We start from the raw sequence: 24,240 nt of genomic DNA on the forward strand, positions 1-24,240 counted from the left end.
CTTCGGCGAGACACTCTTTTGGCATTCAGTTTATGCACATCTTTGTGCAATGATTGAAGGTCATGGCACTCATAAACAAGGTACTGAATATCACGAGACAGTGTCAGTGATATTAGGATGTCGGACAATCTGAGCCTGTGCTTTTTCCACTTCCCCATGGCTTTCCTCATAAGGTCAATGTAGGTGCTGCACAACCACAGGTCCTGCAGCTGTCTTGGTCTGGTCTCACATTATTTTGAGCTCTTTTCAATCATACAGTACCAACTCACCCAGCAGTCTACTCTGAGTTACAGCGGTTCAGGAAATAACCAATGATAATATGAAAATAAGAGATGGAAACCAACAAACCTAACCCAGCTGAGGCAATAGAATGAGTGCTTCAGAACTAAAAAAAGTGTTCGAAACACAACAACAAGGTTTTATCGTATAAAGTGCGCAAATACTGTAAAACTCCATTGTGCTTTCAGAAAAATAAGTTAGCACAACTAATGAAAAGCTTCAGACATAGAGCACATAAATTATCATATATTGTTTTAATTACAAAAACAATAAAGCTAAAATACGCTGACTGCTCAGGGACAGCATCAGCTCACTGTTATTATCTTGACCTAAGAATCTGTTTCACTGCAAGATGACCTGCTAGCTTCATTCAAGTCAATAAAATGTGGTGATTTAGGCTCAAGAAGCTCCTGGTCCACAAGCTGCCGGCAGTCTTCAATATTTCTCAAGATGTATTCTAAAGTCCAGTGCTTTCGTAGCAATGCTAAATCGGTGTTAAATAAACCATAGCGTATAAGTCGTACACGATGGCAGATGGCACATGAACGAAGGTGCAGCCCAATTTCGTGCACCAGCTGCAGAAGATAGTCCTCAGTTTCATGAATGCAACTCAGTTCTGTAAGTGAAAAAAAAAAGAGAGAGAACAAAATATTAATCATGAGAACTCAAACTGCGACGTAAACTTATGTAGATTATAGTAAAAAGTAAATATAAGAGCCCCTGAAAAAACTAGTTTGATGCTTATTGGGCTAGTTTCTGACCAGCCTAGACACGAAATATTGGGGAAACATGATACAAATAAAGTTAAACACAATAACATAGTTTCTGTTACCTTAAAAGGGGTTGAGACATTGAACTTGTGGCTAGCACATTCTTTGTTTCTATAATAAGGATGCTTATAACACTCACGAAAATTCTCTAATAGGGAATTTTTGCATTTATAGCATGTACAGTATTCCAGTATTGATAACTTGTGACACTTTAAACAACCACAATTATAGGCATGTTTCTTTGTTTTTGAAGAGCCTCTGACGAAATAATGATTAAAAATGCAAGATGTCTCAGAAGTGGCACTGCTGCTGAGAATTTTCACCAGAAGAGAAGTAGAGTACACTAGGTTTCTACAGTAAAAATTCTGAGTGTGCCTGGATCAATTCACTGCCACATGTTCCCACTTATATGGCCCCTTGTGCTCATGGCTACAGTTACCCAGCAAGACGCTAACTCAAAGAAGTGTGCATACAAACTAACATATTCTAATGTTGTCCTCGCAGTTTTGCGTTCCAAGTGAGGCACTTTGCAAAATGCCAACAAACTTGGCTAGTTCGGCAACAATGAGAAAAATAAGCAAATGTGCATTCGCTGCCACTGCTCTCTAGGCTTGCCCAGCGCAGCAGTGAAGCAGCTCGTCACTTAATGCATGTCACTCGGGTGTGTTGTAATGTTACTACAACTTTCGTTAGGCTTCCTACACAGTGATATTGGTGTCAGTCAAGCTAACGATGGTTCTTGATTTCGAGTATGAGCATCTGGGAACACTTTGGAAATGAGCTAAAATATATTTTAAATATTTGCTGGGTCCAACATTTAGTGTGAAATGTGTTTGCACGCAGAATTTGGTGTCTCAACCCCATTAAGCACTGCTGATACGCTGACTTGAATAACACACAAGGCTACCTTCAGAAAGGAACCACAGATATATGGTACAGTCAAGCCCGACTATATTGAACCCTAATATATGAAATTATCCCGTATATTGAACAATTCCTAAACAAGGTAAACTTACATTGAGAATATATAGCAAAAGTTACTGTTTTATCTAACGAAAATAGCAACGACAACTGATATATCGAACTCCACGTGCCTCAAAAGTGCCCCAGCAAGTTGGCTTTCCTTCGCAGTGGCGGGGAAAACTGCCGGCACCACCCTGGAAAAAGTTGGTTAGACCAGGTTGTGCACGGGCGAACACCCCCCTGCAAGAAATAATCCTGGCCCGCTCGCAGTGCTTCAGCCAATCAGAGGCCGTCGTGCTTTCTCCGAGGCGTGGAGGCGATAGAAGTGAGCGCCATTTTTTCTTTCTTTATGCTTGAGTGCCTGTAGCTGCCTGTTTTCCTCGAGTCCTCACCCAATGTAGTCTGTGCTGGTGGTGTTCCCTGTTGCTCTGTGAACTGTGTTGGCGTGCTGTCGTCATGGCTTGCACAAGGAGGCAGAATTTGTCGTTCGCCGCGAAACTCGAAATCATAAATCGAGTCGAGCGCGGTGAAAGGAAGCCCCGACGTCGCCGCCGCGTACAAAATTCCTAGGAGCACCTTGATTACTATCCTGAAGAACAAAGCAGACATCAGGGCCAAGTCGGACAAAAGGTCAGGTGCCCGTGGCGCCTGACATGTGCGCACTGCGGTGTACGAAGATGTTGAAGCGGCCATTTACAAGTGTTCCTGGGTGCTGTCGACGGATCGACATTTGACGAGTTCGTCAGTGCAGACGATGATGTCAGTTGCAAGATGAGGACTACATTGCAGATGATGATGAATCAACATTTATTGGGCCCAACATTGTTGGTGGTGCGCGCAGGCACCAGACGGGGCGGTTCCCTAGTTGCAGGACCCGTATGTATCCAGCAGCTCCTGGCCCCTGTCCGTCAGTGCACGCTGAGTCGGTAGGGCGGGGCTGGATAACAAGGTCTCCCATCGCTCAAGGGGTTGAGGATTCGGGGTGTCGGGAGGAAGGGACGGTTGGGGGTTCTTAAGCTTTGTGCACTCTGCCAAGATGTGCGGCAGGGTGCCATTTTCTATTTTACAAAACGGACAGAGCATGTCGTGTTCCGCAGGATACATGCAGTTCAGCAGTACGGGATGCGCAAGCGATCCCGCCTGCGCTCGACGCAATATCGTCTGTTGTTTTCTGGTCAGATCGGGGTGCGGTTCTGGTAGTCTGCACCTTCCCTCTCGGTACATCTGGGTAATGTCCCGAAAGTTTGTAACCGGGTGTGGTAGCTCTTCCGACTCATGCTCGGCCCGTATTGCCATTTCTCGGGCATGATAGTCAGCAATGGTGTTGCCTGCTACCTGCGAGTGAGCCGGGACCCACACGAGCTTCACGGCTCTTCCCGAGGCTTGCATTTGGATAGAATGGCTCGTGCCGCAAATGAGATTACTCCCTTGCGGAAGCTTCTATAGGCTGTCTTTGAGTCGGTGACCACAATGTCCACGCTCGGCTGTACGAGTGCGAGGGCCACAGCCACTTCCTCTGCAATTGCAGAGTCTTTTGCCCTCAGGGACGCGTTGACGATTAGCCTGTCAATGGATGTAACCACTACCGCAGCACGGTCACTGTGTTTTCAGAGTGAGGCGTCCGCATACATGACCCTGGGGTTCTCTTCCAGCTTTCGGGCCATGGCTTTGGCCCGCGCGGTGCGCCTCTCGTCGTCCTTGCCCGGCGTCATGTTCCGGAGAAGAGGTTTCGTTTGAATTGTTGTCTTCCAGTCCTCCGGAAGGGCCGCCTTGATGGGTACTGGCTCGATCTGCCATCCTATCTTGCGTAGGACAGCTTGTCCGTGCTTCGTGTGACTGAGCCAGACTCTCTGATTAGAGAGGTGGGCTTCGATGAGCTCCTCCACCATGTTGTGGGCGCCAATGTCTAGCAATCTTAGCGTAGATGAGTATATTGGCACGCCCAATGCTTGCTTCTTTGCCTTTCATTTCATTTCATTTTATTTCCTTAAAGACCCCTTGCGGGGCATTACATAAGGGGTGGGTACATAAAAATTGAGCAGAAAACAATCGCTTGTCCTAAAGTGAAAGATGATTAGTGATACTGGTTGTGAAGGTAGAAGTACAAGTAATGGCAGGAATGTTGCCTGAAAGGCCATTCCAGGCAACTGCTGTGCGAGGAAGAAATGATGTTGAAAAAGTAACGGTGCGTGCACGTGGGCGTGCGACCTGAAGAGGATGATTAGTTCGTTGAGAGATGTGCGCTGGGGGAACAAAATAAGGTGGCATGCGCATCGAGCTGTGAAAAAACTTATGAAATAACGAAAGACTGGCGATACGGCGGCGGAGGGAGAGGAGGGGCAGTTGAAGTTCTGCCTTTAGTGAAGATACGCTGACATCATGGGAGTAAGAATTATTGATAAATGTAAGAATTGAAAAGTAAGAATTATTGTAAGAAAATTGATAAAAATTATTGAAGCATCGTGTCGAGGGTGTCGCAATTCGCCTTCGTCAGCTGGAGATACGAGCGCAGTATGTAACCCGCGACACGACGAACGCACGTACCAAGCGCATGACATTGTCCTCTTTCAGGCGTCGGTTTCTGTTAGATACCCTTCGAGTCATCTCAAGAATCTGTTCGATTGTAGGCTTGATCTTTGTGACGGCGGCTTGTGCCTTCCTATCACTCTGAAGCAGTAGACCGAGAATCCTGATTTGCTGTGTTGGTTTGATTGCTATTCCGTCGATGGTGATAGTCACGTTAGGCGGCGGCTCTTTCTTAGGTTTTCCTGGTTGAATCATGAGCAGCTCCGATTTTTGGGGAGCGCAGCTCAGTCCACATGACTTGGCATACTTGTGCACGGTCGTCGCCGCCCGCTGCAAGGCTTCCTCTGCCCATGTATCAGACCCGGCTCGGGCCATCCACAACGTGATGTCATCGGCGTAGAACGCGTGGTCCACACCTTCGATTTGCTTGAGCAGACCGGGTAGGGGCAGAAGGACCAGATTGAAGAGCAGGGGCAACAGGACCGACCCCTGAGTGGTGCCTCGATCACCAAGCTCGACAGGGTCCGATTTCTTCTCCCCTATCCTGATGGTCGCTGTTCAGTTTGACAGAAAGTCGCTTATGTAGCCGAATGTCTTGCGGCCACACCTGGTTTTGTTCAAATTTTGCAACACGCTCGCGTGCGACACGTTGTCAAAGGCTCCTTTCAGGTCGAGGGCGAGTATCCCGCGTGGTGCGTGCTTCGTTGCTTGCTTGACGACCAGCTCGTGGAGTTGGATCATCACGTCTTCGGTGCTGAGATGTTGCCTGACGCCGTACATCGTCTCCGGCATCTGATCTGTTTCTTCAAGGTGCTTCTGCAGTGGACGAAGGACCATACACTCCATCACCTTTCCCACACAGGACGTGAGAGAGATGGGCCGCATGTTGTCTATCGTGAGGGCCGTGCCGGGCTTTGGAATAAAGTGGACCTCGGCTTCCTTCAATTCCTTCGGCAACCGCGAGCTCTCCCAGGCTTCGTTGATGTGCTCTAGGAGGCCGCGGGCCACTGCGTCGCTCATGTTACCGAGCAGTTTGTAAGTTATGGCGTCCCTGCCGGGTGCGCTTCTCTTGTTGCTTTCGTCTATCCCTGTCCACATTTCCGTGCTTCTGCAGCCGGTGAAGGACCATACACTTCATCACCTTTCCCACACAGCACGTGAGGGAGCGGGTCCGCATGTTGTCTATCGTGAGGGCCTTCCCGGGCTTTGGAATAAAGTGACCCTCGACTTCCTACGATTCCTTTTGCAACCGCCAGCTCTCCCAGGCTTCCTTGATGTGCTCTAGGAGGCCGCTACGTCGCTCATGTTACCGAGCAGTTTGTAAGTTATGGCGTCCCTGCCGAGTGCGCTTCTCTTGTTGCTTTTGTCTATCGCTGTCCACATTTCCGTCACGGTAAACGACCGATCGAGCTTTTCGTTATCGGGTCCCTCGTACCTCTCGGGCACCGGGTACTGGCCTTTCTCTGTCTTTAGTCTGCGGCCGTCTCCCTTGTACATGTTCAATACTTTGGCAAGGTTGCGATTGGTCACGGTTTTGCTACTCAGCGGGTCGATCAGATGTGTCAAGAGGCACCACGTCTTCCGTGCCGAGAGCTTGCCCTGTAGGTCGTCATAGGTCTTCAGCCAATTTTTTTTGGCCGCGTGCTCGACGATTTGTTTGTTCAAGACTGCTATGCGCTTGGCCAGCTTTTGTTGCGTCTCTGACGCTTCCACCGCCGCGTTAGCGAGTCTTGGGCCGCCCACATATTGGTTAGTCTAGCATCCACGTACGGTGTCTGCGACGTCGTTGCGATTTCTTGGGTAAATTTTTGTAGGGCCTTTTTCTGGTCCCTCGCCCATTCAGTGTAAGTCTGTTTTCTTTCAGATGGCTTCGATTCTTCCTCGTATGCCTCTTCTTGTTCTTGGGTAAACTTCTTCATCTTGTCCCAATCCGTGATACGTGCCTTCCCCAGTACAGCCCGGTATCGGGAGCCTCTGATCGTAATGTCGATCACGCTGTGGTCAGACCCCAAGCCCTCGTCTTCCTTTGCCCAGGTGACGTCTAGTGTGCCCGATAACCACGTCAGGTCTGACGTAGTGTCCCTCGCGACACTGTTGCCTCTTCTGGTGGGGGGGGTTAAAGTCGCCGAGGATCAGGAGTGGCCTAGTTCCCGCCAACGCCTTTGCCTGTCTCACGATGCGGTCAAATTCATACTGACGTTGTGACGGCCGGCAGTACACGCTCATTACGAATAGATTGCCCGAGCTGCCAATTTCTCTTGCATGAATTTCTACCAGCGTGTGCTCACATCCACCCTGTGCCGTGACGTGCTGAGTAGCCACCACGTTGCTCCATACGAGCACCACCCTTCCATTCTCCGTGGGGTCAGTGTATGTGACGTACCCCAGGAGTCTTGGTTTCCCATTCATTTCTTGTAGAGCAATTATATCTGGCTTGTTTTCTTGCCCGTCAATGTGTAACAGTAGCTCCGCTTCTTTATAGCGAATGCCACAGCAGTTCCATTGGTAAATCACGGTAGTGTCCTCCCCGGTCTTGTTATGCTTCTTACTCAGCTTCTGCATCATTCTTTCCGGACGTCTTGAGTCGACCGCGCCTTTTCGCGATCGCGTCCTTTATTCTTTCGGCCGCTCCTTTTTCTTTTTCAGAGACCCGAACTGGTTCCAAACTGACGTTGAGGCTACTTTTGTTGCTAGGCGGTCGCACTTGACCGGGAGCGTGTGACGCTGACTCTCAACAGCGTCGAGTCGGGCATCCATATTGCCTAGCCTTACGTTAATTTGGGTGATTGCAGCCAAAACGGCCGCCAGTTCTCCTTCTCGCGGGATCTGCGTCGTTGCCGCGGTCGTGGTCTCTGCAGTCACACGGCTCTCATCAGCGTCCATAGCCTCTTGGTTATTTTATGTAATTCAATAAATAGGCGAAATCAGTGAAAAAAGAACAGAGCGAAAGAAACGCGCACCTACGCTCGACGCCAGGTGACAGACTCTCCTACATTGCAGACGTCGTGCCGACCACGAGCTAAAGTGACAGCAATAAGGAAATTGACGATGACCCATTGCCTACATCCTCTGAGGTGATTAGTGCACTTGCATTGGTCCGGCGCTATTGCGTGAATGTGGAAGGTTACGGCCTCAGCTGCTCCGACTCGTTGGACAATGTGGAGGCATGCATGCTGTCGCAGGCAGTGAAGTCGTTGACCCAGAAGAAAATTCGAGACTATTTTGTGCCACAGTAGGGGTCGAAAGTAAGCTGCCATATTAAAAAACTACTTTTCTTATAATTTATTATGTGCCTTTGTGTCAAATCCTATACTGGGCCTATATCGAATTATGCCATATATCGAACTAATAAATGTTTTTGGCGAGTTCGATATACCCAGGTTCGACTGTAATAATACATGTTAGCACTCAGATGTATTTCAGGACTGGCACACTATTATATACCTTCCACCACATGATGTACAGGTGTGCACGGGCTGCGGGTAGCCCAAAAGCTCAAGCCGGGCCCAAACCATGGGCTGGGCTTGAGTAGGCCATCCCCTTCTTATTTCGGACATTGACAAATCTGGCTGCCAGTGAGGGCAGTGAAAGGAACTTAATTGACAAGACATGAGATGCATAAAGAATTCAATGAAGCCTGAATCATTGGACAGCTTGTTATTTCGCACGAGAGCTGGTAATCTGTGTTTATAGTGACAGTCATGCTGTTTATGTTTCACTTTAATATGTATAGTGTGAAATTCCACATTATGGGAAAACAATATCTTTTCTCTACAGCAAACCATCATAATGTCGGACCAGGCCAGCCCCAGGCTATCGTTTATGTACGTCAGGGCAGATGGGATGGGCGGGCTCGCACCTCCTTAGCGCTGGGCTCGAAAATGTGGCCTGTGCATAGCTCTAAACATGAATGCAAGATTCAAAGACAAATTTATGAAACCTATATTCTTATCAGGAATGGTACTTGCTGCAATCTAACTTATCTAATAAAATAAATTTTATTAGATAAGGGTTTCCGTGTAGCAAACTTTGTTTTTAGGCTATGGTATCGATTTCAAATGAATTTCAGCTGTAGCATGATTAAACTGATGCTACAGAGAAACACTAAATCAGTTTTGACTTACACATTATTCTTCAAAATCTCTACTGTTATTAACAAAGACATTATCGGTTCATTATCACATGAGCAAATGAAAATCATGTTTTCATATTTCAGGCCGTGTTGGCTCAATAAAGGTTCCTGAAACTTCTCGTGTGAAGTCTTTTGCTTTTTTAGATCACATTGCAATCCATTTTTACCAATACATAATTACACAGGGCTTAGTGGACAGCTTCAAAATCCATGATATCATGGTGTGCTGGGGTGGCAACATCAAGGTAGTGCTGCTACTAGTCTTTCCTTCCTTACACCTTTTCTGGTATCTGATCTAGGTATTGTGGAAACCCAATCTACCTATACAGGTAAAATTTTTCTCTTCGTGTGCCTTTAACTTGAAACACTAGGATACTTTCTTCAGTCAGCCAGTCCACAAAGTGTTTTTTTTTAGTACCCTAGATTTTCTTTTTTAAAAGGCCAGTAAACAACCTCGAAGTTCAAAAATTGTTATGAAGAGAAATATGCACACTTTTCTTTTGCTTTGTGAACACCCTGTCGCAAGAATTTTGTGATTACGTGCTATAATAAAGAAGTTACAGGGGTCAAAACATCAGTTTCAGCTGGTTTCAAATTTTCGCCCGGCTTCGCTACCTTTGTCTGCCATAGGGACGAGGAAGGAATAGTCTGTAGTCTTGACTCCGTCCACTTTAACAATGTAACACGACATCAGCGATACATCATCGGCCTGCACCCAATGGCCGAGCAGGGAATCACCGACATGAGCACATGTCATAAGGGCGCAGGGAGAAGGAAGTGCGATTCGAAAAGCACCCTTCCCCAAGCGGCAAAGTAGTGTGATGCCTCTTTCAAACACCACGACTTTAAAGTCGTGGTCCGTGAAAACTAGAGGTATAGCCTTTTTTTAAATCACAAAAGCTGCACGTAATAAAGATGGTATTCATCATTGAATTATAATGATGATATCAAAAGTGACTGTCCCCGGCATACAGAAAATACAGCCACTCTATTACGTCAAATCGGACCTTGTAGCACTAGTTTAAAAACTGCTCTTCTTCATAACATTTGGACAAATAACTATAGGAAAATACAAGGAAACATTTACAGTAAAGCATTTAAAATTAATATTGTTCTTTAATATGCTCAGTCTTGACCAGCTCTGCAGCTGTAGAAATACAGCAAGACAAACTACTCATTTTTTTTTAACCACCTGCAAACCTTCTCTTACCAAGTGTGAAGTAAGGCAGATCCAGTTCAACACAGCGAATGTTGTATACAAGAGGAGGCGACTTGTCAGCAGGTCGCACTGTGTCTTTGGCTGCCATTTCAAATGCTGCCTGGCTGTTCAGGGGCACACCAGCATATCTGGAGATATATACACATACAGTCGACTCTCGTTAATTCAAACTCAAAGGGACCTCTTTGAGTCCCTTTGATTCAAACTCAAAGGGACTCAAAGAGTTTGAATTATCAAGAAGCTTGAATTATCACAAGTTCTCAGATAGATGACTCCTGGTGAGATGATGCCACACATTATGATCAGGCCTTGATTTTCATCATCATCAGCCTGACTGCATCCACTGCAGGACAAAAGCCTCTCCCATGTTCCGCCAGTCAACTCGGTCCTGTGCTTGCTGCTGCCAATTTATACCCGCAAACTTCTTAATCTCATCTGCCCACTTAACCTTCTGTCTCCCCCTAACCCGCTTGCCTTCTCTAGGAATCCAGTTAGTTACCCTTAATAACCAGCGGTTATCCTGTCTATGCGCTACATTCCCGGCCCATGTCCATTTCCTCTTCTTGATTTCAACTATGATATCCTTAACCCCCGTTTGTTCCCTAATCCACTCTGCTCTCTTCTTGTCTCTTAAGGTTATACCTAACATTTTCTTTCCATTGCTCACTCACTCGTCCTCAATTTAAGCTGAACCCTCTTTGTAAGTCTCCAGGTTTCTGCTCCATAGCTAACTACCGGCAAGATGCAGCTGTTATATACCTTCCTCTTGAGGGATAGTGGCAATCTACCTGTCATGATTTGAGAGTGCTTGCCAAATGTGCTCCACGCCATTCTTATTCTTCTAGTTACTTCAATCTCGTGGTTCCGCTCCGCGGTTATTATCTGCCCTAAGTGGACACGGTCTTTTACAACTTGAAGCGCACTATTACCTATCTCGAAGTGCTGCTCTCTTCCGAGGTTGTTGTACATTACATTGATTTTAACACATTTAAAATATTTAGGTGTTTTTAAGCCCTAACTGCATGCAGTAAACAGAAAGCAGAAGTGTATAGTCCACAAGTTTATTGGCCATTTACTGCTGATCAGACCTTTTAAGGAAATTGTGAACTGCCAACTGCTTCATCGCTATAGGTATTTGCCTTCAGCACAAAGCTTTCTATACCACTTGAGAAGCATCACGGTTTAACACGCGTGTGCTTCGTTTCAAACATTTGTTTATTTGCAAAACCTTTCTCCTTGAAGGCCTCAGGTGCTTATATTTCATTTTTAGACTGTTAGAATTATACATATAAACAAACAAATTTTTAAATAGTAGTGGGAAAACAGCAGATATTTTCTGGCATAAACCTGCAAAAAGCATGAATTAACCGAATGATGCAGTTTGAATTCAAAAGGCTTTTAAATACATTGAAATAGAGGGCCAACCAAAAAATTCAATACGTTTGAATTAACCAAAAGTATGAATTATCAGAGTTTGAACTATCGCGAGTCTACTGTACATCAAGTACACTATGTTCACCCTTGAAAGCACACTCCAGGGTAATATTGGTGTTTTCCAAACAAGATCGGCATTTCCCGACAGCCCTGTGGGCGTCAAAAATGGAGGGCCCCTTCCCCTCCTATTTAGGAATGAAATGAAATCTTGGCTGTGCCCCTGTGTAACCTTGTGTTCAGTCAGTTAACTAAGAGAGGCAATCCAAGTTGTCTGGCAACAATGATTAGACAGCAACTTAGAAATCAAACACTCAGCACCAAGAAACATGCTATACTCTGGCAGGTTTCCTCTGTGTGGCAACTGTGGGGTCAACAACCATACACTTAAGGGAAATCAAGAATAAATGAGTAAATATATAAACTTACTTAAACGCTTGCACTTGATATGATGATTGGATGGAGCCTAAAAGTTGTTCCAGTTTTGCAGCCGTGATGTGACCTAGTAAAGAGAAGGGATACCTTTAACTGGTGCGTGGCTATTTCTTGGAGCAGTTCTTTATGTTACACATTATTTGGCTCCCAACTATAATTGAACAAGCTATCTATCATCTCAGTGACACCTCCTAATAATGTACAATATAAAAGCAACAGTAGGTGTAAACAAAACTGCTATGGTGGTGCTTGCTCATAGTAGTACAATTCAGTGAAGTCCACAAATGTAGACTAAAAATTTTCGTAAGTTGCCATTTTTTTTTTTTTTTGCTAGCTTTGCTTTCTTCCGAGTCATTCCGTGCCAAGCGTGTGACTAGGACATTGCAGATCTTGCATGCGATTTGTGGCTTTTTACTGAACCACATAGAGCATTCTGGCAAAAAAATTCTGTATAAAACAGTTTTTGAAGCCTGCTGGTGCACTATTGAATTTGACTCTCCTTTATCAAACTGTGCAAAATAGGAAATTTTTTTTAATTTGTCTTTCTATCCTTTAACGTTAAAAGTGCACTTGTGCCACTACAGAGGTTTTGTTCAGATAACGAACAATAAAATTCTAAAGCATTTTTGATTTCTTGCCAGTTATATTATCAAAAACAAAAAAATCTCCAGAGTTTCAAAAATTTTATTGAACAAGCTCGCATTTTTTCTGACTTTTTATTATTTTTATGATTGTCAGGAAAGTCTATTTTCATACAAAAACAGTAGGGTCAAAATATGCTTCAAATCTCCCTGAGTACATACACATGTATAAAATATGCAGTTTAATGCATTTATGACCATATTTCTCATACTGACACTGTTCAAATAGAAATACTTTTTATGTAGCATTTGATAGAGTGAATCATTGACCAGGAATGAAGAGCCTTATCAAATCATTTTTCCTTTCAAGAAGAAAAATATTTTTAAAACTGGCTCTGAAAACGCACTTGACATTTAATCTCATTGCCACTTTTCCACAGAGCATGTAGCTGCTCTTTCAGCCAACACTTGGCGCTGCAAGATGCAAGGTGTACATCAGCTGTATATTAGCAGGCGGTGAGCGCTCGAAAGTTATGTCACATCGATATCGTTTACAAGTACTGAATTTGCGTTAGCAGGCCTAGTGAAAAATAGACTCCTGAGATCACCTACCAGAATTTTTCGCATGGTGTGCACACAGTAGTATACACAAAGAAGTGTACATATAACATACCTAAACTATTAAGCCACATAGTATATATTATTTCCTGTGTATACTAGTTGTGTGCATGGCCCTAGAGCACAGTGTTCATAGCCATGACATGATGCCACAACCTTGACTGTCATCAGCAGCAGCCAGCAAGTTTACTGCATGGGTTTGTCTAAGAGATTGCATAGCTAATTATCTTGCATCAGGCAAGCTTGCCCCAGGGTTTATCTTGTTTGTATTTGTGTTTTCATGCCAGTACTGTTTGCATAATAATAAATGATCAAATATTAAAACAAGAAATAAAATTGAATATCTGGTGATAACACAAGATCATAATCAAAACTGCAGACAGCAAAGCATATTGAACTTCATGATACGTCACCTTAAGTCATGAAAAAAAGGCAGGGCACTAGCATAAACTTGAAACAAAACTGCTTTTTTAATGTCCACTTGGCTAGAAGCATCCTTTACGATACACGATAAAAAGACAACTACAGTGCATCAAAACAGCTGGTAATGGCAACACAGCCAGAGCCTACAGTGGCAGCTAAGCAGACTGAGTTGAATTTGATCAAATCTGAATTACCAAGTTTACTTTAGTCGCTGAGCATTCACTCGGCAACTGACTTATCTCCAACAAGGCGGTTCCTGCCTCGACAAAGACCAGTTCACTTGCTAAAGCGTTGGCTTCAGTTCAACAAACCTCCCTCTTCCTCTCATACTTTTATTTTCTTCGTACTTAGTCTCTTGATTTGCACGTCCACACAATTTTCGTACCTCTGAGATATAGCTTTCAATGACAAAATTTTTTTTAAAGCTTAGTCTCGCATACTGGCATCCTGTCTGTCTTGTCCTGCCGCAGCCAGCACGCAAGGGTGCCCCAGGGTGCACCCGCATTCCTTTAGGGCTTATTCAGAAAAATCCTTAACTATGGAGTTTCTCCTGTTTAAGGATATTACGTATTAAGCTTATAACATTTTTGTTAGAACCCATGACAGTGTCATGAGAAATGAAGTCATACTGTAAGATACGTAATGCCCTTTTTTTTTTCACTTGATGAGCACATACTTGTTTACATTTTATTTTCCTGGCTTTTTATTTCATGTTATGTGTTGCATTTGCTGCAGTCACGAATGTGGCAGCACTGAAGAATCGGATAAGGCCATGAAAGCCAACGGGACAGTGCCATGGCCATATGAAGGGGCAACAGCCTCCTTGATTTTACTCAGTAATCATAGAGAGTAGTGTGTTCCCATCATTTACGTGCTCTTCTATAGGCATGATGCACAGAATTAATATTCAAAGATACAGTTCTGTAATCTCATAAAACAGGAATGACATATATTTAGCTGCAGTTATGACGGGCTACTGTTGAAACAAGCTATCAGCCATGAATTCATAGCTGAGGACATCGGCCAATACATTGCCACTGAATTTAGCTTGACAAGGCCTGGTGAGCCTCTGCTAATAGAAATCCTGACCTAACTAGAATGCCTTCAAGCTGAATAGATATTGTGGCCAACAGTAGCATAACCAGTGTTGGCAGTAATGCGTCACATGTAACACCCTTACAAGTAATCCATTACCTTTATCGGTAACATAGTAACGTACTGAATACTATCTGGGAACTGTCATGGGTAATGTACTGAAGTTACCATTTTTTGGTAATGAATGGTGTGACATTAGTCATTAATTTTTTATTTTATGGGTGCAATTGTCCCATAGAACATCCTAACGAATTCTTATGATGCACTGCTGGACAGCTGTTAAGCTGCCAAGCATGGACAAAGAATGTGCAAGCGGAATTGGTTTTGTCTGTGGAAATCGCAGGTAGAAATTTCTTAACACACGCCGACTCCCTGTGGTGAAGGTTGAGCCATTTCTACACAAAGCTTGAAGAAAGCCGTGGAATCTGCCATGAAAACTGTATGGACATGCTTTTCATGGAAGTGGATTGTAGCAGGTGCATTGATGCCACTTGGCCTTTCTGTGACCAAAAGACAAGCTGCCTAAAATGAACGTGCATGGGCCAGTTTCATGGGAATCGGCAGGAGATGCGAAAGGGCAGTTTCCCTGCTCCCACCCTGGCTCACTCCACCGAAGAGAATTTTTTATTCTTCTACGGACATCGGTGACCAGAGACTTTCCAGAATGGTCTTTTCAATCACGATGTCAAAAAAAAAAAAACAGTCGAGAAACATTTCTACTGATCTTTCTTCTGTGTGAATGCAAGTAGCCAGGCACCAAAAAGGGCAAATTCAAGCCATTCACCTGTGAGAGCCTTTTACCCTGCAAATTCTGCCCCTGGCATTCTTCCAATTGTAAACCGAAATTTTCTCTCAAGACAACTTTCTTTGACCTTGCATGAGCTATGCATGGGTTCTTTGCTAGCGACATGGTGCTTTTTCGCTTCAGATATTTTCACCTGGGTGAGGTAAAGCCCCCGCCTCCCCCATCGCATTTCTTTTAAGTAGCGCCAAGCATTGTTCTGCGCCGTCTATTTCCGGTTCCAGAGCTTCAGAGAGGAAGTTATCAAGCCACCTCCTTCCACCTTTTCCTTCTATCTTGTTTCTGTACACGCTAGAAAGTAAATATTTTCATTTTCTTCTTCTTATCACAAGTGTTGTCTTGAGTTTCATCCTAAGCTCGCAAGGAATGCCACCTCGCTGCTGCCAACAGGCTCGACAGCCGATCGGTGGAACAGCATGAATGAGGCAGGGTGGGAGAGTCAGCTGGTGTGAGCTTTCTTCACTTCACCCTAGTCAGGGGTGCGTGGAATATGACGTGGGTCCATGAACCAGAGAGGCAGCAGAAACATCATGGCAGCACCTCGGCTTCCGGTGGTCGGAGGACTGGTGTAAAGAAAGAGGGAGAGAACGAGTTGGTGCTACTTAACCTTGAGGGCAGAAAATATGTGGAGGGGCTTTACATTAGCTTAACGAACAGCATCAACCACAGACCAGAAAAACAAAGTATTTATACCATTTAGCAGTCGATCCTGCCTTTCCTTCTTTAGTTTTTCCCTTCCTCTGTCACCATGAAGCTTAGCAGAGAGTTGTCACTCTGTTTGGGTGCAGCTGCTGAACAGCAGAAACGTGGGAAAAGCACAAAAGTATGCGGGGCTAAAATAGCTAGGGGTCCCCGGCACTAAAACTCTGCCATAACCTGGTTTACATGATATTCTTGGAAACATTTCAGTGCGCACACAATAGATAAAAAAATGAAAGGCAAGAAGACAAACAGGTGCTTTTTTTGTCTAATTTGTACGTGCCGAAACGTTTCCAAGAACGTTCTCAAACCAACTCGCCCAACTTTCCATACTATTGATGTTTACATGAATGCGACTATTGCTGCATCGCATCTATGTACACAGGTTTGCTGAACCAACTCGCCCAGGAAAAAGTTACATGGAAGTATATGTGCTAGGAAGGCATACCGTACTAACGCGCCAGGCGAGATAGAATTCGAGGGGTAACTGAACTCACGGCCCCTAAATCAAGGGGAGAGTAATGACGGCCTTCCGTCATAGCTGCTTCGAGTATGTTGAAAATCTTCCACTTTGTCCGAATCGTTGCCAAGTCTTTGGCCCATACTTGCCTTCCAAAGCAAGAGGTTAGGGATTTGGACACCTGCGTGATGTTCCTGTGAAAGGGATGACTGTGAGGCTCGTACTGCCCCTTGCTGAACCAGACAGCGTCGATAACAAAACCACAGAAGAGAAACATTCCAACAACGAAAAACGAAACATCCTCAGCTGCCTAAACCAGTTGTAAAAAATGAAATAAACTTTTGCTAGCATTCAGAAATCTCAGCATCATCAAACTATCAATAAAAACTTTTTTATAACACAGTAAAATCTCAGCATCATCAAACTATCAATAAAAACTTTTTTATAACACAGTAAGTTCTTATCTGCGAGCACACCCTCCGACACCACGTGGCAGCTAGGGGAAGAAAGCAAGGTAAGCTTGAGAGTAACAGTTGCTCATATTCTGTTGCATTGAGTAAACACAGCTTATGAGGCACGAGATTCACACAGTAAATTTTAAGACGCCTTGGTTGTTCTCGTGCACTTTAGCTGGAATATTTCCAGGGTGAACGTGCCTAGAACGAGAAAACTACTCTGTGAATGAGAAAATCCGTGTGGAAAACATTCTTGAAAAAAGCAAGCCGACAGATTTCTGCAAAGTGTCAATTCTCGAAAGCCCTTCTCTAATAACCTTTTTACTCACGGCTACAAAGCGCACCCCGCCATAGTGAAAACAATAACTTGTACCCGACAGAACAGGAAAAGTTTCGTTAGGGAAGGTCGCAGCCTCCCTGCGCCAAAGTAAGCGTGCGTTCATGAGCATTGCCGAGCTGTTGTACAGTGCCATCGCAAAGGGAAAATGGACATCAGAAGCTTTTTTAAACGAAAAGCTAATAAAGACATTGCGACATGTTTGATGAAGAAGATGCAACTTTCTGAGCTGGACCACGATCTTTAATCCGAAGATACTTCTACCACCTCGCTCGAACTTGAGAAGACTAACATCGAGGCACATTCTCGAAATCGGCTGCCCCCTCAAGCCATCTCTTGCAGGTAAGCTTCATCACAGAAAATAGTACGGCTCCAGTCTTTTCCATAAAAAATATTTCAGCACATTTGAGCACGTTTTCAAATGGCCATAACTTTTCTTTCGACAACATGTTGTTCTGAACGTTTTTTTAGCACGATGCGGTGTGTGAAGAAAGACGTGGCTTCGTTCGATGATGTTAGACCACCACCTGTCTGGACTCTACATGCTCTGGCTGTATCGTGAAAAACTTGAAAAGGAGGGACAAAAAGCTTTCGCAGAGAAATTTGTACAACAGTTTGCTATGCGCACGCCAAGACGCATGCCGCTCACATTTAGAGACACTGAGCAACTGTAAGGATAAGTTTTTAGCATGTATAAAATTGCGGTAGTTCTACCTGAGAACGTCATTTAACTGCATGTCATTCAAAGCGAAAAGTCTATAGAAGAGGAAACTTCAAGTTTCTCAGCAATTTCTGACTGCCAACTGTTGAATCGCATTGTTAGCCAGAAAATCTGAAGTCAAGGCTGCAGTAATATCAGCTTAATATCCAGCTTTAAGCAGTAATTTGCGCTTTGTGGTCTCATAACTTCTTAAAATTCTATCTTGATGTCGGAGTGTTCTTATTCTTTTTGTGTGTGTGTGTGATGTGGGCGTTATGAATATTCTAAAACTTTTGTAACCCTTAAGATCCGAAAGATATCTCCATTGTTAGTTGTTATGAGATAACAAATTTGCCCCTCCCTCCCCCCCCCCCCCTTCCCCAAAGCAGAATCCTGCCGACACCCACGGCCGGTTTAATCCATACATGTTCATTGCGACACTCCATTCATGGGAAAAGGAAGAAGTTCCCCGAAGGCAACGTCTCCAAGTTCCTATGAAAAAGAAGTACAGTCGCTGAGCACAGCATGGCGAATGACCGCCGCATCAAATTTGACAAGTTCTGCATCTATGACTTAAAGGCCAATCACTATAAGCGGCCTTTTGTGAGATCCTGGCCCATTCAGCAGACAGCTAGTAACTGCAACAGGTCTACAGGTGTGCTTCCGATTGAGTATCTGCCTCAATGAAATTTTGCGCATCAGCGAGAGTAGAAAGCAAGTGAGAAGCAAAACGGCAAATTTTTTCTTGCAGCGCAAAAAACAATTTTTTTTACTCGCTATGTTGATTGGCAACCCTCTGTTTCAACTAAAGCCCATTATTAACTCTTTCGTTACCACGTGAAAATGGTTATTTTTCATATGTCCCGGGAAAATACTTTTTGCCAGTCTGAAAAATGCTCCAGCACTATTTGTAGCATACCAAATTTTTCACAATGAAATGCTCTTTCCAAAACATATATGCTGCTGAGCACGAAAATATTTTGAAGTTAATAAAAATGTGAAAAGTGTAAAATTTCAAGTTGCCAGCTGCTAAATAGTGCAATAAAAACACTATATATAAAAAATATTCAGAACATAGAAAATGCATACTATACATTTTTAAGATAAATGACCCAGGAATAGTATAAACAATAATAAATTTAGTACAAAATGTTTCTATTCACATAGACAAAGAAAATCGGAACCCAGGTGTTGCTTCATTACTTGTGCCTTGCAGTGAAACATTGCTGGGTTTTCGTGAGACACAAATGAACTCATACATTTTCTCAGTCAAATTTTTGTTTTTTTGCGGTAAGAGCCTATAGATGCTATATATGCATGCCCGTAATGTAAATAATCTCTCTACAAATCAGATGTCCAATAAACTTTGCTATTTAGTCTAGCCTAATCTCTTTCCATGAGCCACTTTACTCCACATAGATTGGCGCTCTAATATATGCATCCAAGCATGTTTCGTAGCATTTTTGTGCATTGTATTAACAAAAAAACAATATCGTGCGCAGTTCTAAAACGTGTTGCGCTGCTCTGCATTCAGGGCCAAGATGTGCCCCGGTGGCCTTCTTGTCGTGAGGAGAAGCTCTGCTGCCAGCGCCATCAGACCACGCCCCAGTGATGTGGAGACCTCACACGTAACCAGACTAGCTATAAGATTGTGCACAAACGTTAGCAACAAAGGTCAGCAGCCGGCAACTTGAGGCCGTTAACAAAACAAACTGATGAACGGCTGCGGATGCCTCAGGCTGATGCAAAATATCATCGCCATAAAACTTTAAGCTCAGGTGCTGCCATCCTCGAACTCTAAGCTTGTCCTTATTCACTTCAGCTGCAATTCGAAAACAGTTTCAAACAGCACGTGTTTTTCGCAGCGCAGTTGCGCTGCAGAAAACACTAGTCTCTCCTATGGCAGCGCAGTTGCGCTGCCATAGGAGAGACTAGTGACACTAGATGCGGCCCTGTCTCTGATATAACAATAAAAGCAAAACCAAAGCTGCTGGGAACTGACTGAGAAGGTCAGTTTCACACTTTATACATGCGGTGAACCTTCCGAAATATTTTTTGTGCAATAATTCTTCCCTCACTCTTAGAAACAGATGCCCATTAAATAGCTAGTGTAAATATCTGGCAATTATCACTGCTCAACACTGTGAGATTGTGAAGCTGACACTTTAATTTGATATTTGACTTACAAAGGTTGTTTTGATTACAGAATTTTGATGCTACTGTACCATAACCACAGGGGGCATGGAGTTATGCCAAGCTCACCAGCCAAGTGCATTTCCTCAACAACACTAGCACATTGGTTTGCGCAAAAGTTTCTCAAAAATCACTATGTAGCCAAAATGGGCAATTGCAAAATGATTTTAAAAGTTGAGTGGATGGAAAATCTACTAGAAAGTTGTTGGGGCAAGGAAACAAATTCAGCATGCCAAAATCGACGATCCAAAGGGTCGATCACCAGTGATCGATTTGAAAAGGCGTGGTAACGAAAGAATTACTACCGCTGTCACACGAACACTATGGCTAAACACAGTTACAGGTACAGGGCAGACATAACCGCGGTTAGTCTCTCAACCGTGCTGATCATAAACGGGCGATTCTATGCGAGATCTACATGGACCTGTAAATGAATATTTTAGATTTTATTGCGTATTTTATGTTTTATACACATAAGTCGAACTATTTCCAATAAAACAACGAGCTAAAGTCGCCCCTCGTCTTATATAGCGGTGTCTAGCCGACAATGCACCGCTGTCTGGCAACATGTGCCTTGCATGTGCATGAGAAGCTGGACATGGCCATATTCGCATTCAATTCCAATAGCAGGTTGTTTTTTTTAAAGACGATAGTCTTCTTTGGGGACTTTCGACGCAAAAACTTTGGTCTGTCTGTCTGTACATTTGTCTGTTTGTCCACCGCTGCCACGAACCGGGTACTTTAAACAGCACCACCCGTTACCCCGAACGGCCGAGCCCATCCACAGCACCCACCAATGTTGCTCAAGGATCAGCGTTCATACGTGTGCGATTGTCAATTAAAAAGTAATTATTGTGCATATCTGAGGCACCATAACAACACGTATATATTCTGCATGTTCGTCTTTTACTAGAAAAGGCATACATAAGTAATTCTAAGGACCGTAGCGCTTATCACGCTGCACTGACTATGCAACGCTTGCACGGAAAGGCGAGTGTTTCCAACGATTTGCTAAGAAGACACGGTGGTGGCCCCTACCCGTCGCCTTGCGTTCTACACCTTATCACCTCTGAGACCGGTGTGCGCGCCTGTCTCAAGACAATGCGCTTTGTTTTCCAAAAAAAAAACTGCCAGATGGCGCTCATGTCTCACGTGTGACGTGACTTGATGTGCTCGTTCACCTCCACTGCACGCTTGAGGCACTCCAACGCAGCGCCTCCGAAATACCATTCGCCAATTTTCTTGCGCAGTACATCAAATAAATGTTTTGTTCACTCTCTCCACACGCAAGACCATCGTCTTCCGATGACATTTGCAGATTACATGCAGATACAGGGCCAATTTTTTCTCTGTTGTCTGTTTTTTGTGTTCGTGATTTGCCTCCGACTTGTAAGTTCTCGCTCCGCTTGACATTGTGTTTCGTTTTTAGTAGTCTTTTTCTCGTTCACTGAACTTGAGTAGCGGTACGAGAAGGCAGTACTCAGTTGCGTTTAAACTACAGGTTGTTTAGTTCGCAGAGGCCAATGGGAATATGGCTGCTCAGCGCCACTTTGGTGTATCAGAAAAAAGCGTGCGCTATTGGAGGGTGCAGAAAGGGAAGCTGCAGATGTGCATTCCTCAGAAAATGTCATTTCGTGGGCAAAGTGCGGTTCATCCGCAGCTGAAGGATACACTAGAAAACTTTGTGTGGGAAGTTCACGCGTGCTTGCAGCCAGTGACCGTAGATACCATTCGCAAGAAAGCTGTGGAACTCGCTCGTGAAGCTGGGCTCACGTGAGAAGAGTTCGTGCACCAAACTCTTGGGTGCGTGGATTCATGAGACGCAAAGGATTTTCTTTCCGGTGGCACACATCCATCTGTCAGAAGTTCCCAGATGAGTTCGAGGATAACCTTATAAACTTTCAGGGCTTCGTGAACGGCTTTGGGAGAAGAACAACTACATGATGGGGCAGATTGACAATGCCGATGAGACCCCTGTGTGGTTTGACATGCCTTCATCAACCATGACCATGCAGCGTGGCGCCAAGAATATGAAGCTGTTGTCCACTGGCAATGAGCACTCACGCTTCACCGTCATGCTGGCATGCATGGCAGACGGTAGAAAGCTTCGGCCCTTCATCATTTTCGAACGTAAGACAATGCCGAAGGAAGTGTTTCCGCCCGGCGCTGTCGTTTGCGTCAACAAAAAGGGATACATGGACGAGGCCATGATGCTTGAATGAATACGAGTACCGTAATTACTCGAATCTAACGCGCACCTTTTTTCCGGTTAAGCGAGTTCATAAATCGCATGCGCGTTAGAATCGAGTACGAACAAAAAAATTACGGTCAATCTATTGCCATCGCAAATCCAAAATGGCCGCCCCCTACGTGCGTTGGCATGGTGCGTCGGCTATTTCTGCCTATGTGTTTACCATGTGCGGCACTTCGTACGTGTGCTGAGAAGTTCGTCATCTAGTAGTGCATTAGCATCGACGACTTGGAAGGGCCGACTCCAAAAACTCGAGTGCACCACGATGCCGCTTTTAAAAGAAAAGTCATCGCGTGTGCAGAAACGGACGGAAATCGGGCCGCATCGTGGTCTTTCTCGAAACGTGCGTGCGGGACCGGCGGAAACAAAAAGCAGAAGATTGTGGACAGCAAAGCTTCACGCAAAGGCTTCAGTGAACCACAGCAGGGTCGGTTTCCGCAAATTGAAGAGCTGCTCCGCGAGTATGTGCTTGAGGAGCGAGTGGCACAGCGGCCCATGACGACAGAACTGCTCCAAATGCGGGCTATGCAATTAGTCTTAGAAAAAAGTCTAATGCGGAGCCTGTTTAAAGCGAGCAGGTGCTGGCTAATTAACTATATGAAGAGGAAAGGCTTTTCCCTCCGAAGGGGAACATGCATATGCGAAAACTTTTGCGGAGAAGTACGATGAAAAGCTTTACAGTTTTCAGAGGTTCGTCCTAAACTTGCGGCGCAACAACGGCTACCTGCTTGGGCAAATCTGGAATGCCGATCAGACGCCTCTTTACTTCGACATGCCTGGCACCACAACTGTCGAGAAGAAGGGGGCGAAGCAAGTTCGCGTGCTGACATCGGTCCACGGTAAAACTACAGTGACGGCAATGCTCTGTTACACGTCAGATGGGCACAAGCTTCGCCCATACCTCATATTTAAATGGAAGACAATCCCGAAAGGAATCGTTTTTTCGAATGGTGTGATCGTGCGGGCCAGCAAAAAAAAATGGGTGCGCGTTGCAATCGATGTCTTACGTTTTTTTTTTTTTTCGCGGTGGAAATCGGGTGCGCGTTACAATCGAGGGCGCGGTAGAATCGAGTAAATACGGTAGTCTGGAATTGTCAGCCAGGTGCACTGCTGCGTCTTTGCAGCATGCTGGTGTTAGATGCGTTTTGTGGTCACTTAACCGACGCTGTGAAGCGCGCACTAGGCAATGAAAACACGGATCTCGCCGTGATACCTGTGGTATGACGTCCACCCTCAAACCAATCGACGTTGTGCTAAACAAGCCGTTCAAGGACCGAGTGCGGCTGGAGTACCAAAAGTGGATGTCCGACGACAACCCAAAGACACCGACGGGCTGCCTACAGAAGCCTCCGCTTGCGACTGTTTGTGGCTGGGTGCTTTCCGCCTGGCGTTCCTTGCCAGATTCCACGGTGGAAAATGCTGTTAAGAAATGTTCCATCAGCAACTCGCTGCATGGCACGGAAGACAACGCACTGTGGGAGGCGGCCAACGACCAACTCTCGTCTTCAGAAGACAGTGGTGCTTCGTCTGACGAATAGGAACAGTTGCGATGGTGGTTGAGGGGAGCTCCGACGATCGGGGTGTGGTGCGCCCAATTCGCAAATAAACGTCCTTGGGCAATTTTTTCCTTTTTTCTTTTTTGGTGACCAGAACTTGGGGAGTCGACCTATATTCCCACTTGACCTATAGTCCGGTTTATACGGTACCACCCGGTATTTCGAAAAGAAGTTTTTTTTAGAGCCTAATTTAGGAGGCAGAAAATATTGAACACAATCAAGTGGGGGGTACAAATTTCATTATCCGTTATTCCCAACAGTTCACGATGATATAGTACATAAATGTCACCATCACAAAGAAAACATTTTGTGTAT

At 44.7% G+C, this 24,240-nt stretch overlaps 1 protein-coding gene across 3 annotated transcripts in view; it reads right to left on the reverse strand.

The window, feature by feature from the left end:
• Positions 1-514: 514 nt before the first annotated feature.
• The window catches only part of LOC119187776 (pseudouridylate synthase TRUB2, mitochondrial), a 34,026-nt gene continuing 10,300 nt past the window's right edge, over positions 515-24,240 (reverse strand). For all 3 annotated transcript variants that reach the window (XM_037435855.2, XM_037435854.2, XM_037435853.2), the window contains 3 exons: positions 11,750-11,822; positions 9,881-10,017; positions 515-895 (listed from right to left, as the gene is read on the reverse strand). In XM_037435855.2, the coding sequence (XP_037291752.2) occupies positions 609-895; positions 9,881-10,017; positions 11,750-11,822 (497 nt within the window). In that variant the 3' untranslated portion in view covers positions 515-608. The remainder of the gene's footprint in view (positions 896-9,880; positions 10,018-11,749; positions 11,823-24,240) is intronic.

Source organism: Rhipicephalus microplus, chromosome X (assembly GCF_043290135.1).
Source record: "Rhipicephalus microplus isolate Deutch F79 chromosome X, USDA_Rmic, whole genome shotgun sequence".
NCBI lineage: Eukaryota > Metazoa > Arthropoda > Arachnida > Ixodida > Ixodidae > Rhipicephalus > Rhipicephalus microplus.